The 17,088-nt window shown below is 37.9% G+C and overlaps 1 protein-coding gene across 2 annotated transcripts in view; it reads left to right on the top strand.

Moving 5' to 3' along the window:
* hdac9b (histone deacetylase 9b) overlaps positions 1-17,088 on the top strand; it is a 59,573-nt gene that overhangs the window by 13,265 nt on the left and 29,220 nt on the right. The window contains exon 1 of one of the 2 annotated variants that reach the window (XM_084089814.1): positions 14,422-15,071. The exons of the other annotated variant lie outside the window; for it this stretch is intronic. Coding sequence (XP_083945940.1) covers positions 14,960-15,071 — 112 coding nt within the window. The 5' untranslated portion in view covers positions 14,422-14,959. Of the gene's footprint in view, positions 1-14,421; positions 15,072-17,088 lie in introns of those variants that run through there. 2 annotated transcript variants of the gene reach the window in all.

The raw sequence follows: 17,088 nt of genomic DNA, 5'->3' as shown, positions 1-17,088 counted from the left end.
TTATATTATATTAAATTATTTACAACAGTTCGTTCTGGTTCTCGATTCTGATTGGCTGAGAGCCTTTTCCAGCCATGTGATATTCTACCAGTATATCACCACGGGAACATAGACAGTAACAGAAATGGACACAGCGACCCCATTGGATTCAGCGGAGAAAAGAGAAGTCAATTAGAAGCACTCACTTCCTGATGGCTGAGCGTACTGCGCAGACTCAAACTGAGCTTGACGACGTAGATGTGACGTGAGCAACCTGTCTGTCTTCTAGTAGCTGTGCCAAGAGAAATCTGAATCATTCCCTTCCAAAACTTGCAGAGACGGAGAGCGGGAGTAGGAGGTGTCCATGAGCTAGGAGCAGGAGAAACTTTTGCTAAGTATTCTGATTAATTATTTTGTCATTTTGCCTCCACGTCCCCCCGATTGCCCGCGAGCTTCTCCTCCTGTCCATACGGTAATTTCTCTACTGTGCGACAGAGAGTCGCGTGGTTATGACGCAATCGTTAGCCTATTTTTACAAAAACGGCTTCTACGGGGCCATAACGTAAGATACAAGGTAATGGAGCCTTTTATAGATTTTCGTGTTTCTTTAGAAATAAATAATGGACAAATGGAGTCTTTAAACGCCTCAGATGTAAAATTATTCGCTGTCAAAGTGACGCCAAAATGAATGGGAGTCAATGGATGCTAACAGCAGGTGATGGTCTGCTAATCAATGGCGGCACTCGGGGAAGCTTCAGTGTTTTCCGAAACATTGGCCCCCTGCATTTCTCACAGCAAGTGTCATGACGGACAAGCAAATTACATAGTTTTGCAAATAGCCTACTACTGTTGTGTCACGGAATGTAGTTTAAGAGTTTTTTAGGCCAGAATGTAGTTACAGAATTTAGACCTCAAATATGTGACGTATTAACATAGCGCCTATTTGACCATTTATTTAGACGCTTTCCGTAGATGCGAGCTCCAGACAGTCAGCGGCCGTTCAGTGCTCATGTACCCACAGAGAACAGCGTCATCTCGGCCAGTCCTTCGGGAATTTGCGGCTGGCTCTTAGATAGTGTTAAAACATGAGGTATAATTCATTTCGAGTATATCAAAAGGGCAATCTTTTTAATCTATTACTTGTTCCAGAGCAAATCGATTTGGCCAAGGGCAAAGAAGTTTCATAACTTTATAATTTTATTTAGCCTAACTGAAATCCTGTACGAACTACTTTTATAATGCTAATATTGTTTATTTAAGTATATTTTTTCAATAAATAATATTTTATATAAATAACATGCCATATTTGGTATTGAGAAAGGGTCCTTTAGTGATTGTGATTTCGACTTCAGTGAAAGTTAGCTACATTATTGCACTGCACCATTAGATGGCAGCAAAGACTGTCTTTATGATTGAGTCAGTAGTAAACACTTTTATATTGAAAGGGACTGAAACAAGACGCAAGTTACAAATGCATTGACTAGCGCTTTCATAGAAAATCCCCTTAACTGTTAAACGGACAAAGACGAAGATTTCATTTTCCTCAATGGATATTCAAACAGTTTTTGTGAATTTGAATATAAGATGGACCTGAAGAATATCAGCTAGATGCATACTGGTAATGCGCTCGCTTAGTTGATCTCTCTCACACGATACTCTACTCTACATGTAAGGAATAATTGACTCCGGGCTGTTGAATTAGAAAAAGAATGCACACCTGAGGTGATATAATATAATATAATATAATATAATTCATATAATATTTTATATTAATACATATTTTATCGCATATTTATTTATTCATTCTTTTTTACTTAATTAACTAACAAAACATGATTTTCCTGGTTTGAGCCCGATACTGTCAATAAAAAAAACAAAAAAAACTCCTCATATGGAATTTAAAGTGTCATCATTTCAATATTAATGTATGCATTTATGACAGGTGATGACCACATGGCTTATAAAGTTGGTGGTAGTCAAATATTTCCAATGTGAGGGCTGAGGTGTGTTCAGGATGTAGGCTGCAGTAGGTTAAAGGTCAGAGAGAGAGAGAGAGAGAGAGAGAGAGAGAGAGAGAGAGAGTCAAATATTTCCAATGTGAGGGCTGAGGTGTGTTCAGGATGTAGGCTGCATTAGGTTAAAGGTCAGAGAGAGAGAGAGAGAGAGAGAGAGAGACTGTGTGGTTGAGCTAAACTCTATCTAGCCAGACTGTTATTTTGAGGTAAATCAATATGCTCCAGCAGTCATGGTCTGATTGATCAGGGGGATTTCAGTGAACTGTCCCTTCCCTCCTAGAGACATGCACAGCAACATGTCTATTTATAGAACTTTATCAATACAGCACCGAAAGGACAGACGGCAAAGCCTCTTCAGAGACAGGCAACGCACAGAGAATACCAATAGAAATGGGATGAGGAGAAATTTCTGATGTCATCTCTGCTGCAAATGGCAGCGTTCATTTGGGGGAAAATAATCTAATGGTGATATAAAATAATCTACATAGAATATTATTCAAACCTGCTGAAAATAAAATATTCAAGTGGTAGAAATATTATTTTACAATCTGAAACCATCCTGAACACATAATTTATGCAAAACCAAACTGATGCAATATATGCTTTTTCCAGGAGGTATGTAATACCTGGAGAACCTGTTAACATTCCCATTCATCTCAACGGCAGTTGATCAGAAATGCACAAACAGCCTCGGAAGGGCCCTCCAAAAATTGCATGAAATGTTTCTCATTTATAGGTTGCTTTCATTTTTTTTCTTTTTTTCTTATAATGCACTTTAACTTTTGAATGGCCATTGATGGAGAAGCAGCCTTTTTTACCCGTATAATGATCCAGTCTTCTCACAAACCAAAACGCATTTGACAATGGCCAGAATCATCATGTGGATTTTGAATGCTACCTCCGAAAAACCTATTCATATCATAAGTTGCATGATTATTGTTGGTAAAAAGGTGTTTTTCTGTGACAGTAACCGCCCATTCTATTCCATCTAAATTTGGTTCAACTGAGTCACACCTTCCACATATATTTTCCTTTAAAACAAAATTCTGTCAAACATGTTGACATTTTGAGTATTTTTTGTCTATAAAAAGAAAGTCAGTGGGGTCTATAGTTGTTTTGGACCCCATTGACTTTCATTGTATATGGAAAACATCCTTCAAAATATATCTTGAAACAACCTTCAAAATATCGTATTTTGTGTTCTGCAGAAGAAAGTAAGTCATAGATGTTTGGATAACAGATTAATTTTTTTTTTAAATATCACTTTACATTTTTTTTTTACATTTAGTCCCTTGACAATGACCTATGTGTGTTAGTAAGGTTTCTTTCTTGCCTCATTATTAGACACTTCCACTGAAATTTATGAGGTAAACAGAAGAAGCACTTTCTGCACATTATCTGATCCGATCCGCAAAGTGCTCTCACTCTCAACCTAAATGTCCTGCAGGAAATACCAGCGGAGGCTAGACTGAGTAACCTAATAAAGCCACAGCGCCTAAATCATCAGACGGAGCGGAAACATGCCCCTTTAATACAGCCAGATGGAGATGCTAATTGGGTTTGGACCTCCAGTCAACAACCCTGATGCCTTTGGGCTTCTACGTGCTCGACCTAGTGGCTGAATCAGGATAGAGCTGGACTGAGGTGACAAATTCACATGGAGAGAGATTGAGCAGGTCTTAGTGAAGGACGACATGGCAGTGAGCAGAGGAGGGAAAACCTCAGGATAAGGTGGGAGGGGGGAAGGAGAGCTGATGCAAGTGTGTGAGCGTGAACCTGAAATGTTGCCAGTGTGTCTGTGAGGTGTATTGCCCCAGATGAGCCAGGACCCAGGGGAGAACAGAGATTTCTCATTTGTTTCCAGGTCCACCTACAGCACTGGGCTCCTCTGCCAACGGCAACCTGAAACGAGTACATCCCACTTATAATGCCACAAACAATTATGATGAAACTCTGAGGGGAGCAAATATAGCCATGCATAAATAGCACATATGTAAACAAACACATTTGCACATGGAATATTTCACCCTGTTCTTTTGTAGTAACTCACAATCTTTTCCCCTTAGGTTACCGTAAACTAAAAATAAAACTGAGGTAGTTTCTGTTATTGAAACAATTTTCACACGAATCAAAACCATCTTCACATGTCAGATCTAACACAATCTCATTGCATTGGTGAATTGGTGTCTAATTATGAATTTGTAAAATTGTATTATTTATTTGAATTTCACTTTTATGTTTACGCCCCAGGCGGTTATATTTAGGGGTAGACCTGCATGCCTTTCCCTTTTTTTAAAAAGTGTACATTCTCATACAAGTCACATTATACAAATTCATACAAAATAGCCACCTTGTAAAATACTGTAGTTACGTTATTCCTTTAGATCGGGTTAGGACATCCCACCTACCAAACTGAAACGGAAATCCCACTGCTGTATCTAACTAAAACTAAATGAAAAATGTAAAGTACATTTTATAACAGTTAGTTATTGTCCTGAAGCTTGTCCAGTAGTACAGTAGCTTGTCTGTGTTTGCGTGTTCCAGACGCACTGTCAGTAATGCTGCCTTCATGTGCTATTGGAATTACACAAATACAAGTTAGTTAAAAATTAGACATGAATGCCCTCTCAAGACCACTGGGAACTTTGGGGATAATTTTGATACCCAACTTTAAACATGGCGGAGGGGAGAATAATTGTGGTAACTTTATTTTGATGGTCCACTTTAGACATTCTACTAACTATAAATAACTTTTCAACTACATGTCACCTAACTCTCATTAAAATATTTGTAGACTGTCTGCTTAATATCTGATAACACTTTATTGATGCTCCACCAACAGACATTAGACTAAGTAACCTTACAACTAACCCAAACCCTAACACCTAACCCTTACCTAACAGTCTACTAATACTTAAATGAATGTTAGTTGACTTGTAGTTGCAAAGTTACTCATAGTTGAATGTCTAAAGTGGACCATCGAAATAAAGTGTAACCACAATTGCTGCTGTGACTGGTATTCTTCATTAGGTTTCTCCACAACAGCTTGTCTTGTTGTTAAAGTAGTGCATATTTACATATATGAATAATTATTTGAAACATGTTTTATACACAGCGAAAATAACCTGTAGCCATTTGGAATTAAAATTCCGGAATTGTCAGCAAGCTGATATAGTGTGGTGAACGTTTGACAATGAATGAGACTATATATATACACCAATAATTAAGCAAAAAATAAACCGGGTGCCCTTCATGATTCCTGTTCTTTTCGACAACAAAAGCTTGAACGCTACAAGCTTGTTATCACGACTTCAGAAATGGAAACTATAGGAAATTTTTGAGAGCATGTGAAGGTCATGTGTGGTCACATATGCAAAAAATGTTGCGGGCAAAAAAGGTCCATCATCTATTTGCAGAAGGCTTGTGTAGCAATGTATAAAGCACAGCTCACACAAAAGTCAATTTCAAAGTAAACACGTTTCTGTCAGTCAACACGGTGAATCCCCATGACCAACTTGAATCCATTATGAAAATCTTTTGCCCTCACATGAAATTCCCAACTGTGAGTATTGACATTGGTAGGCTATTGCATTTTCGGAACAACATTGACAGCACCTTGGCTTGGCTATAATTATATTGGTGTCTCCACATCAAGGGATTGTTTATGCTATATATACAGAACATTATAGTCCAACAGTTGGACGCCAAACAGTAATGCTTTGTTTATTAAGAGCGCACTGCAGCTTTTTGCTGCATTAAATGTGTGAGCAAGTATAGGGTCGATTCTGATTGGCTGTTAATATGCTTTTATCGTTCATTAGCTGGAAAAACGTTCTGAATCGTTCAGTGATTCTAACAGCATTATTTTGTGTTGTTATCATTATAGCTGTGGTATGAACTTTGCTATTCTCATAGAATTAGAACAATTAAAACTTTATAGATATATTGTCCTTTGGTGTGAACAGGCCTTTATTATTTGTGGCTCGATCTTTCTGCATGTTACATCGTTACGCCAGTAGGTGGCGACAAGTGACTTTTTAACTCATTGAATCAGTCACTCAAACGATTTGTTCAAAACATTGATTCATTCAGAAGAAACCCCACGGTGTTCAGTGTGTTACTCTGGGATAGGAGAAGGTTTATCTCGCTTCGGTTTTGTAGGCTAACCTTTTCTGTTGGTGGAGCAAAATGAAAGAAATTAACTGGCAACATCGTGTCTAAAATGTAAGTTATTACCCTGTTGTTTGTTGAACAGTTGTATAATATCTTTCTTGCAAATGTGCTTTTGTTTGAATATCAGTGTGCCTGTGGCCACGTTACAACTCAATCACTTTAAAGTCGATTCATGTTAATTCCGAATAATATTCACTCAAGCACTCATGCTTGTGTCATCCCAGCAAACACAGAACGTTGGCGCAACGTACCCGACCTTCTAACAACGTTTTAACAACATGGCCAAAAGGTTGCTATAACTACGTTGTGTGGTGAAGGTTGTTACAGCGTTGTCACAATGTTGACATTAAACCACCGTTCAGGGCCATTGCTTAAGGTTGTGCCTAGGGTGTCTGGACAACCACTGGACTACATAATGTACTCGTCACTGCCCTGAAGCGGGAAAATCAGACTTTTGAATCCCAACCACCTGTTGGGCTCATTGTGTTGTCTTGTTCTTCATCGAGCAAGGATACGTGAGTACTGCGTTTAATTTAGCCTACCTCAGCTATCAAACTCAACCTACAACTTTAATTTTTAATGTGATTAATGTAGCCTAGCTTGCACTGTTTAGTTTTTCATTCGATTTTTCCGCTATTTAGTCTCATTCGTTTGCTCCTCTGTATCGTCCGGCTTTCGGCTACTGTCTGCCATACAGACCCGGTTTTGTTCATTAAATGTTCTGATCTACCTTTGCTTTTTATGTTTTATTTATTATACTTAAAATAAATTTTGTATATTAGTTTATTTCGGGGTTTTTTTCCACAAATGTATTAGCCTACTTTTGGAAGTGCAATTTGATGGAGTTTTAATAAAGTTGAATTAACGAAACCTTCTGTCATTTTTACTCTTCAAAGTGTACACTTGCAGGTGTTGATAGCCCCATTAAATAATAATATAGATAAACAATAAACGATAAAAAGTATATAATTATCTAACAAAATGCTAAATGGGGGGATATAGCAGCATATAAAAATATTGTCAGAACGTCGTCTCTCAGTTGCTGAATGTCGCGCAACAACGTTGCTACAGCCCTGTCGCGTCTTACAATTCTACGTTGTTACAATGTTGCAAGCACGTAGACAGCGACGTTGCCATAGCAGAAATGCAACGTGCCAGAGACGTTGCCACAACGTAAATGTGTTTGCTGGGATGCTGCTTAATTGGAAAATGCTATTAAAGTTTTTTAAAAAAGCAGGTCAACAAATATAATAACTTTGATAGCTACATCTTATGGACTTGAAAGGACTGTTATCATTATTGCATCATACCTTTAGTCTGTTAATAATATTCTGAGGAGAATAGACTACATTAATTCTCTTTATGAATATTTAAGGCTACTCATTTGAAGACATTCATAAAATAGTTGTTTTTCAGGTGTAGATAATTTCTTTTGATATTTTTTTTAGCAATTTTGTGTTCAAAAGTACAGCTACTGTCTCTCTCACATACACCCAAGCCATTAATGAAAAAGTGTAATTTCTTGGTCAGACAGTGCACCTAATCCATTTATTGGATTTAAGAGTTGCAGAGAGAAAGAGACAGACAGACAAAAAAAAAAAAAAAAAAAGACATCTTTGAAGCAAAGAAAAACAAGTGAGCAGACACTCTGGAACTGACACCTCCTCTCCCACACAAAGTGGTCATCATCCAGTATGGAACAAAAACACGCTGCAGTCTGATCTAATTAACTAAAGAGCAATATTTGCTCATCCGGAGGACAGCTAATGCAGTGCTGCCTTTATATGGAACGAGGCGAGAGTAAAGAACCAAAGAAAGAGTGCAGAGCTTTCAGAGTAAACACATTTAGTGCCCTTGAAAGAAAAAAATATATAATGTGCTTGGACGGAAATGTATGGACATAATGCAATTGAGTCTTGTTTTGTATGTGAGTTACTTCATGTAGTCAAAAAAGCTGTAATATATACATCTATATAAAAACTGAACTCCATCACCTTTTGTCTGTGTAAATGCAGAGCATGATGTGGTGCCGTCTGTGATGCGACACAAAGCCCATTGTGGCGACCTTTCCTTTTGATGTGCTCTCTTGTTCTCCTTTTCTCTCTATTACCCTGTTTTGTTGAGAGCTCTCCATTTACCTCACATTTAAATTCAGAAAACGCAGGAGCTTTTGTCTGATCCAGCTCGTGTCCTGGAGGTGACAGCAGTGGCCAGGCATATTTGTGTTTGTGTGTGTGTAACTCCAGCTTACACTTTGACGCTACACTTAAATGCTTTAATAAGACTAGAACGAATAAAGGCCAGTGCTGACGTGGATGAGCTATAACTGGCCCCTGCCACTTAGCTTTTTTTCTGTCCATTTATCAGGGCAACTTGCTCTTTTTGGACACAAATATACATACCCTTTCCTTTCAAAAACCATGGGGAAGTAATGTACAAATATCAGTGTATAGGCTATCTGTAAGTAAATGGCGAAGAGTATTTTAGATGCAGAGGAGATGGGATCTTTGAGGTGATCTAAATCGATCACCTGACATACTATGAAGATGCACACTTAAAATGATAGTTCACCCAGAAGTCACCATTTACTGACCTTCATGTCGTAAAAACCTGTATGACTTTCTTCTGCGGAACAAATTTATTACATATCGAAATTATGACATCCAAATTAGGGTTGCATATCTTTTGAATTTTAGCGATTCCGGTTCTGCTAATCGATTCCGATGCGTATCTATTCTCTGTTTTGATCTCAATAAGGTAAAAAATTAAAATAAAAATGAAATCAAACATTTAATTATTTATATAAATTATTATATTTATTCTGTATCATTTTGAAAAACTTTCTTTTGCAGCTGAATACCATGAACAAAAATAGCGAATCGACTTTACGCCGAATGTCACATGAACAAACAGGAAAATAGGTCTCATTGCATCCACTTGTCGAATAAAGTGTTAACAGAAGTGCAAACTGACGGTGATATCTATATGGACTTAGATAACCGGACTAGCGATCCGCTAACGTAGCTAATTCTTTTTATTGTTGGTGTTTTATCCTATTTAAATATCTAAATGTTACTGAGAAGAAGAAAAATAAAATAAAAACACTTTCAGATATCAATCTGCATATGCGATGGACATCGATTATGCTCATCTTTGGAAGCTCTTCTGAAAGTATCTTAAGTAAAATGGTATTTTTGGTATTTATCAAAGCGCATACCTGAACCAGAAGCGATGCAAACTGTTTTATAGAATATTGAAGTTTGTTGCACATAACCTCCACTGAGACTATAGATGAGTTATTTTGCGTCTTCTTGCACTTGAATGCCATCAGGTTGTGTTCGGGTCATTTTGACCCGGAGAAGATTTTATTTTTCCAGAAAATACTAGTTAATGTTATCCCATTGGACTGAAACTTAGTGACTTTGTTTACAAAGGGTATAACTTCTCAAATGTTTTTTGACAATTTTCGTACTTTTTTAGGGGGGGGGTTTGTCACCTTGTTACAGTTGTTGTGTTCCCGATCAAATATGACCGGCCTACAAAAAATAGCTTATAAATATCTCATTATATTATATTATCACCCAATATTGGATTCAATATTTTTGTCAACTTGACTGATTTTTTTGAGTAAAAAAAGCATAATTTATGAATAATTTTGGAAATATTAAATAAAATATGAAAAAAAATTGCACTGTTGATCACACTAGTCTACTTTAATGTTTCACAGGGAAGTTTGTTTTGAAAAACTTTTATTTTGTACAAAATGGCACAAAGTTATACTTGTGGTGTACCCGGCCATTGAAAGTGAAGGGAGGAGAACTAAAAAATTATTTTTCAGGAGCATGTTCATTATGTTCATGTACAAATATGTGCATGTGTGCTTGCAAACATCGAGCCCTTGGACCTGTGCATGTTTGGATACATGCATACACACGCTACCCAAACACACACACACGTTAAAACACACAAACTATTTTGAGTATTACACACATTCTTTTTCACAGAGAGAAACTTGATCCTACCCTGAACTACATCTAATATCCATTCATCCATCTATAGATCGATTCAAGGATTTAAGGATTCAAATATAGATGTAATAGCACAGACACATATAAATGCTTCACAGTGCCTTGCTTGGCATTTATTTTGTAGCAGCACAATGGTGAAGAAGCTCTGTGTGCATGATGTTCTTCATCAGATCATTGATCAAGACACCAGTGACGAGGAGGCGATGCAGGATGGATCTAGCAGTGAAGGAGCATTAGAAGATGTATCAGAAGAAGAAGGCACCACATGCTACAGACCTTGAAACAACTGATGAGCAGCAGTCTTCTGATGATGAGGGCCCACTTGATGTTACGGTTACATTCTGGTCGAAAGATGTTACTTTGTCCTGGTCTTCACCCACGCCTATGAGGCAAGGTAGTTTTTCTTCTGAGAGCCATCCTGCATCGCCTCCTCCTCACTTGAATCTTGATCAATGATCTGATGAAGAACATCATGCACACAGAACTTCTTCGCCATTGTGCTGCTAAGCAAGGCACTGTGAAGCATCTATATGTGTCTGTGCTATAACATCTATATTGTACATTTTAGTCCCAAAACAAAATATCATAATATTTTGTTTGAAAACTGTGATGAAACAAAGAACAAGAAAGAAAGATTCTTTTGAAACAGGGTCATTGCGGACTAAATCCAGTTTGTGCATACGTGTCTGTGTGTGTGTGTGTGTGTGTGTGAGAGAGAGAGAGAATGTCAGATGGATGAATGGATATTAGATGCAGTTCAGGGTAGGATCAAGTTTCTCTCTGTGAAAAAGAATGTGTTTAATACTCAAAATAGTTTGTCTGTTTTAACATGTGTGTGTGTTTGGGTAATGTGTGTATGCATGTATCCACACATGCACAGGTCCAAGGGCTTGATGTTTGCAAGCACACATGTACATATGTGTACATGAACATAATGAACATGCTCCTGAAAACTACATTTTTCTCTTATTTTCAGTCTCTCCCATTCACTTTCAATGGCTGACAATTTTTGACCAAAATGAGATGCCTACTCTCAGATAAATGAGGCCTACGATTAATCAGATGCAAATAGAAATATAAAACCAGTCCTAATTGAAAGAGAACAAGTTGACAAAAAGATTGAATCCAATATTGGGTTATAATATAGCATAACAAGTGATTTATTAGCTATTTTTTGTAGGCCGGTCATTTTTGACCGGGAACATCAAAAGTGTTATAGGGTTTTAAACACAACCTGAGGGTTAAAATTACATTAAAATGTACACATAGGAAACGATAAGCAGAATCGAAATGCGAGTGTTTTATCGAATCCATTGGAAATTTAGAACTGGTTTTAAAGTGGAACCAGTTCTCGATACCCATGGTCAAAGCATAGATTAATTAATTGGTTGTCTTGGATATTAACCTTCCTGTATAGTGCAGTTGATTAAATGTGTATGTCTGCAGTAGAAAGTGCCATTAACTGACTAGCTCAGTGAGTTCATAAGGACGCCAGACTGCTATATTTTATGCGCTATTTACAGATGCATGCTTATGCCATTGATTACTTGAGTTACAGGTACTTAAACTCTTGCTATAATATTTACTAATATCAGTAACCCTTTCCAAGCATGCTTGTTTCAAACTCCCCTTGAGCTCATCCTAAAAAAATCATTAGCCATTATGCTTGAGGAAGTGAAACCCACCTCTTTAAATGCTCAGTGTTATGAGATGCTTTTAGCATGATTAGCACTTAGCGTTTGGGTGACCAGATGCTTTTAAGCTTCAGACTGGGAAAGGGGTTATTTGGTGGGCCTACATATAGTACATATACAAATATATAAAGATAACCAAGAGCAGCACTAAGTGTGGAAGTTATTGTCAACCAGATACATTGCAGCTGATTTGCTGGAAGATGTTTGACAGTCAAACATTAGCAAATCAACTTGCTAGGGTACAGTTTTCTTTTCTCTCTTTCACCAATGGTTGCAATAAAGATGAGTGCAGGATCTGAATGCAGCATTTTAAAGATTCAACAAAGAACTCAGGACAAACTCAGAACTAGAAAACGACAACAGAAGAACCAAAGTAAACATGACAAGATCTGACAGTGAACTTAAAGAAACAGCTTAAATACACAGACCAAACGACTTACACCTGGTGCAAACGATAATCAAACAATGAATAGCCAAGGTAACTAACTGAAAACACAAGAAAACTGTTCTAAACTAATTCAAAATCACACAAACAAACAAAGAACACACATCCCCTGTGACATGTCCCCCAAACAAGGAGGCACATCCTTGTGTTTCATTAAATAACATCAAAGTCCATTTTGGAAATATGCAAAACTGGATTTTCTGATTTGTTAATGTCAGGAGAATCAGTTTTGTCTAAAAAAAATGATCAGGAAAAGTTATTACAATAAAGCAAAATATGGATTAGAGTTCAGAGCAGTGTGACAACAGAAGGGATTGGAGTGAGAGTTTTAAATAAAGTTTGACTGTCACACAGATGGCTCCCCCTGTGTGCTCTGAGCTACTAATTCATCTTAAACACATTTGGCCAGGGAAATCCCTCCTGTAGAGCAACACTGGCCTCAATATACACCCTACCTGCTCCACAAATGACCACACACACAAACACAAGCTAAACAAGTTCAGCTTAGACGTGCGTTAGTGTTTACACAAGCTAGGAAAGAATGTGTTCTCCTGAGAACTGTACTTGGCAATGAAAGTAGTTGGCAATGAAATATCACATAGTACACTGTTAAAAATAAAAGTTCTTTAGTGCAGAACCTCAGGTTCAAGAAACCCTCACTTATCAAGATCCATTTTTGGCTGTATTGGGTTCTTGAGTTGCTATATGGTTCTTTAGTGGTTAATAAAGTTCTTGGTGTTTCATTAATGGGTCTTCAGGTCAGTGTGTTGATGTGTTTTTAAAGAACTTTGTGGAAGTCTAAAGGTTCTACGAAGCCTCTAAGGGGAAGGTGATGAAAAATATGAGATGAGTAGAAAAATCCTGTTGTTCGCAAAACTTTTGCATTCTCATTTCGCAGAGAAACACAGCATTCGCTTGCAAATCTTTTACGTTTGCTCGCTAAAATATTGTTCTTCCCACCTCATATTTCCATCACAAAAGGCAAAGTTTCCTGGGGAGCACAACAATTTTGTGAGCGAACAAAGTTTCTCAGGGAACATTTTTAGAAGAGAATGCAAAACCATCTAAATATAATTTTTCAATTACAAATAAAATAAATAAATAAATGTTTTATATATATATATATATATATATATATATATATATATATATATATATATATATATACACATATATATACTTTTTTTTTTTCATAGCTGTCAAAGTTAACATGTTAACAATTATGATATTAATAAAATGTTGAAGATAATATTTTTTAAAGTACAATAAAATAAAGAGTATAATAATAGTATTAAAGGTGATTATTTAATTTAGAAAACAATTATGTAATTTTATTTATTTAATATATTTAAAAATATGATTTCATATTTTAATATCAATTATTTAACATCTGTTTTCACAAATCTTATACATGAAAATATACAGCTGCCGGTATATTTTAGGAAGGGAACCCTGTAAGCGGGTCCAGAACAGTTTGAAAACCACTAGTATCAGACTATAAAATAAGCTTAGATATAAATAGAGTGGATATTTATTGGCATGTTGAGCTTTTGCAGTTCCTTATGCAACATGCACATTCATATTTTAATCAATACACAATACACCAAGCGTGAATGCAAGATCTGAAATGCGTGTACTGTAGTGTTCTCAACCATAGAAATTTTGCATTTTTTTCTCTGTGTGCTAAGCACAGAAACCCTGCGAGAGTGTCAGCGCTGCGGCAACATGTCAAGCAAAATGTAGGGAGGTTATATTTATATCTGCAGGAAAAAAACTGGTTGTGTGTCTTTTTATGGAGGCCAGAAGCATGATAATAGAAGAGAGATGGAGCGAGAAAGAAAATGAGAAAAGAGATAAAGAATGACAGCATACTAAAACAGAAAGAGAGATAGACACAGAGACATGCCTTCTGGCTGTAGATGAGGGCCACAGCTGTGTTTGGTGTGGTATTTTTAAACGCATCAATGCTGCTCCAATCCCCGCACCGCGCCTGACCTATTTATAGCCCGAGCCGGCCATTGTTCTATTTCTGTCACCTGTGGGCCATGCTCTTGTTGATTCACATGCAAATCAGCCTCCTCCTCTCTGCAGCAAGCAACTTGACGGAAAACGAGAGGGGGAGAGATAGAATCAGGAGCTGCATCTCTGAAGAAGCGGAGAGCCACCTTGGAGGACAAAAAAAACAAAAACCTGTTTGAGAGGGAGGGAGGACTGAAACCAGTGAATCTGACACATCGGAGAGAAAATAACAAGCAGTTTTGTCGGGACAAGAGGAAGGCAGAGCGTAGAGAGTGTGAGAGACTCTCCTGCTGATTCTCAGAGCCACTTAGGTGTCGACTGGAGAAGGATCGAAGAGAAGAGATGAGCAGAGCAGAGGAGGAGTGAAGCTTTTTAGTGTTAGTGAGGGAGAGCTCTGTCACTCTTCGGGTGTCGCTTAAGAGGAGGAGGAGGAGGAGGAGGCAGGGGCGAATGTTCCTGGTCTCTTGAGAGAGAGAGAGAGAGAGAAAGAGAGAGAGAGAGAGAGACAAACACACAGAGAGAGACCGAGAGAAGAGGAAGGGACAAGTTGACAGCAATACAGGAAGAGCAGAGCTGGCAGACGATGTGCTGCTAACTGAAGTACTAATGCTCCAGACCATTTACGAGGCCGACTCTTGTTTCTCTGCAGACGGCATCGGGAAACACCGGCTGCCTCTGACCCCTCACAACGCTGATATGCACAACGTCAACAACTCAGGTGACTGCTTTTTAGATCTCTGTCAGTATTTTCTGTATTGAGATAACAAGGATCACATCCTAAACTTGTGGCAGCATCATCAAGTGAGTTTTATTCTGCTGGGTTGCAAGATTCTGAGTACTGTAAGATTGTGTTTTTGATGTTGCAATGATCTCTGAGGGGAAAGTTTTCAGGGGAGCACCGTTCTGTGGATGTGTATTAGTTGGTTTAACCTTAAATCACTGAACTAACAGGGAGGCGGCTTGAGGTATGTGTAATTATCCTGTCAGACGTCATTTTGGCAGAAAGGGTAGGTTATAATGGGCATGAAAACAACGCGTACAGGATGTTATGCGACTTTAGCCTTTAATTCAAGAGAGAGGAAACTTCCTGAGAGAAATACGCTGTCAACATGAAAGGCACGTTACTTTTTGCATTTGCCAAAGACAATCAGCCCATTCTATTTCTGACCTGACACTGTTTGCTGAGAGCTCGGGTATGACATCACTGAGCGAGTGTGTGTTTGCTTTATTGTCTAAAATTTGAGCTTGACTCATTTTTGCTCTTTGCTGTTGTTTCTGACTTGCGGTTGCTGCCAGAAAGCTGCTCTCACAACCTCTGACCGGTTCAGAATGTGGTGTTCTGGGAAATCCATGATATGAAAGTTGGGGTGAATTGGGGGTGGGGGGGGGAGGAAGTGCATGTATTGTATATTAAGAAGACAGATGGAGTCATTTCAGTTCCTGAAAGAAGGGTGGAGGGTATTGCTTCACCTCTGATTTTTCTCTCTTGCACGTATCATTGCAGAACCGCAGGAGTTATGTCTAGATTTCAGCTTTGTTGCAACATAGCTGAAATTTCACTGAATTTTTTAATCAGCACAAGCAAAGCATAATGCAATCCCGCCGTTCTAAATATACACTGTTAGAAAAAAAAGGTTCTAGAACCTTAGAGGGTTCTGTCAGGCACTTCATAGATAGAACCTTCCCATCACTTTATGGATTTACTTTTAATTAATAAATTTTGTTTTAATACATTTTTCATTTTAATTAAATATTATGAATCAAACATACTTTATCACTAGAAAAAAAATGAAATAACCCATTAAACATGAAAGTAATACACAGACATTTCTCCTTAGGCTATATAGAAACTTTCTTTTTACAAAATGAGTCAAGAAACCGAGAGTTCTATATAAAGCCTTTTTAAGGGTTTTATTCAAAACCTAATTTTCGTGTACTGTGCATAAAGACGAGAAAGACTGAGCTGTCGTCTTCAATAAGGCTCAGCGGAGCAACCTGTTAGGAGGCTAAATCCAACCAACCAGGTCAGTAGGGCGTCCCGTTCCACCCATCAAAACTCTGATACCGAACAATTCAATTAATGCTCATCTGTCCAGTGAAAGCCCTTTACAGGCATGCGAGGCATTATACAGAAATATGTGGTTAAACAACAGCCACCAGAGTGAGGCAGGCCGGCCGGCCTGTTGCACGCTCTATGGGTCAGCTATTATTAGTATGTTATTTTCAGCTTATAGCATTAGCGTGCTAAGATTAGCCACCGTGGCACTTCGCCATCATACCATCTCCACATACTCTTAATATAACCGTACAGTGGAACAGTTATTAACAGAGAGTTTTGTCACCGTCATGTGATATGCAGTCGGGTTTAAATTATTGTTAACGAGGGTCTACTTGTTATAAAAAAAGACTGTTTCTTCTTTTTGTGTTTCATTTCTGTCGCTCTGCTCGATGCAAATAGCATAGCTGCAAAATTCAAAGAGTGTAGAGTAGGCTATCTGAAGTAGTTCTCATAACATTGTGATCTTTTCACTGTGTGATCAACGATCAGATGTGTTTTGGTAACTGAGGCAAATAGGTCAAGTTAAGTATTTCTTAAGAGTGCAGACTTAAGGATTTATTCTGTAACACTAACCAAGCTCAAGGAAACAGCTATTTGAAAATATGTGATCAGAGTCGAGCCAGAAATCTATGGGAGCTATGCGGCTGTCGGAGGATGTTTATTGTAATGCTAATGT

Source organism: Abramis brama (genome assembly GCF_963993115.1).
Source record: "Abramis brama genome assembly, chromosome: 17".
Classification (NCBI taxonomy): domain Eukaryota; kingdom Metazoa; phylum Chordata; class Actinopteri; order Cypriniformes; family Leuciscidae; genus Abramis; species Abramis brama.
This window is presented reverse-complemented; position numbering and strand designations above follow the sequence as displayed.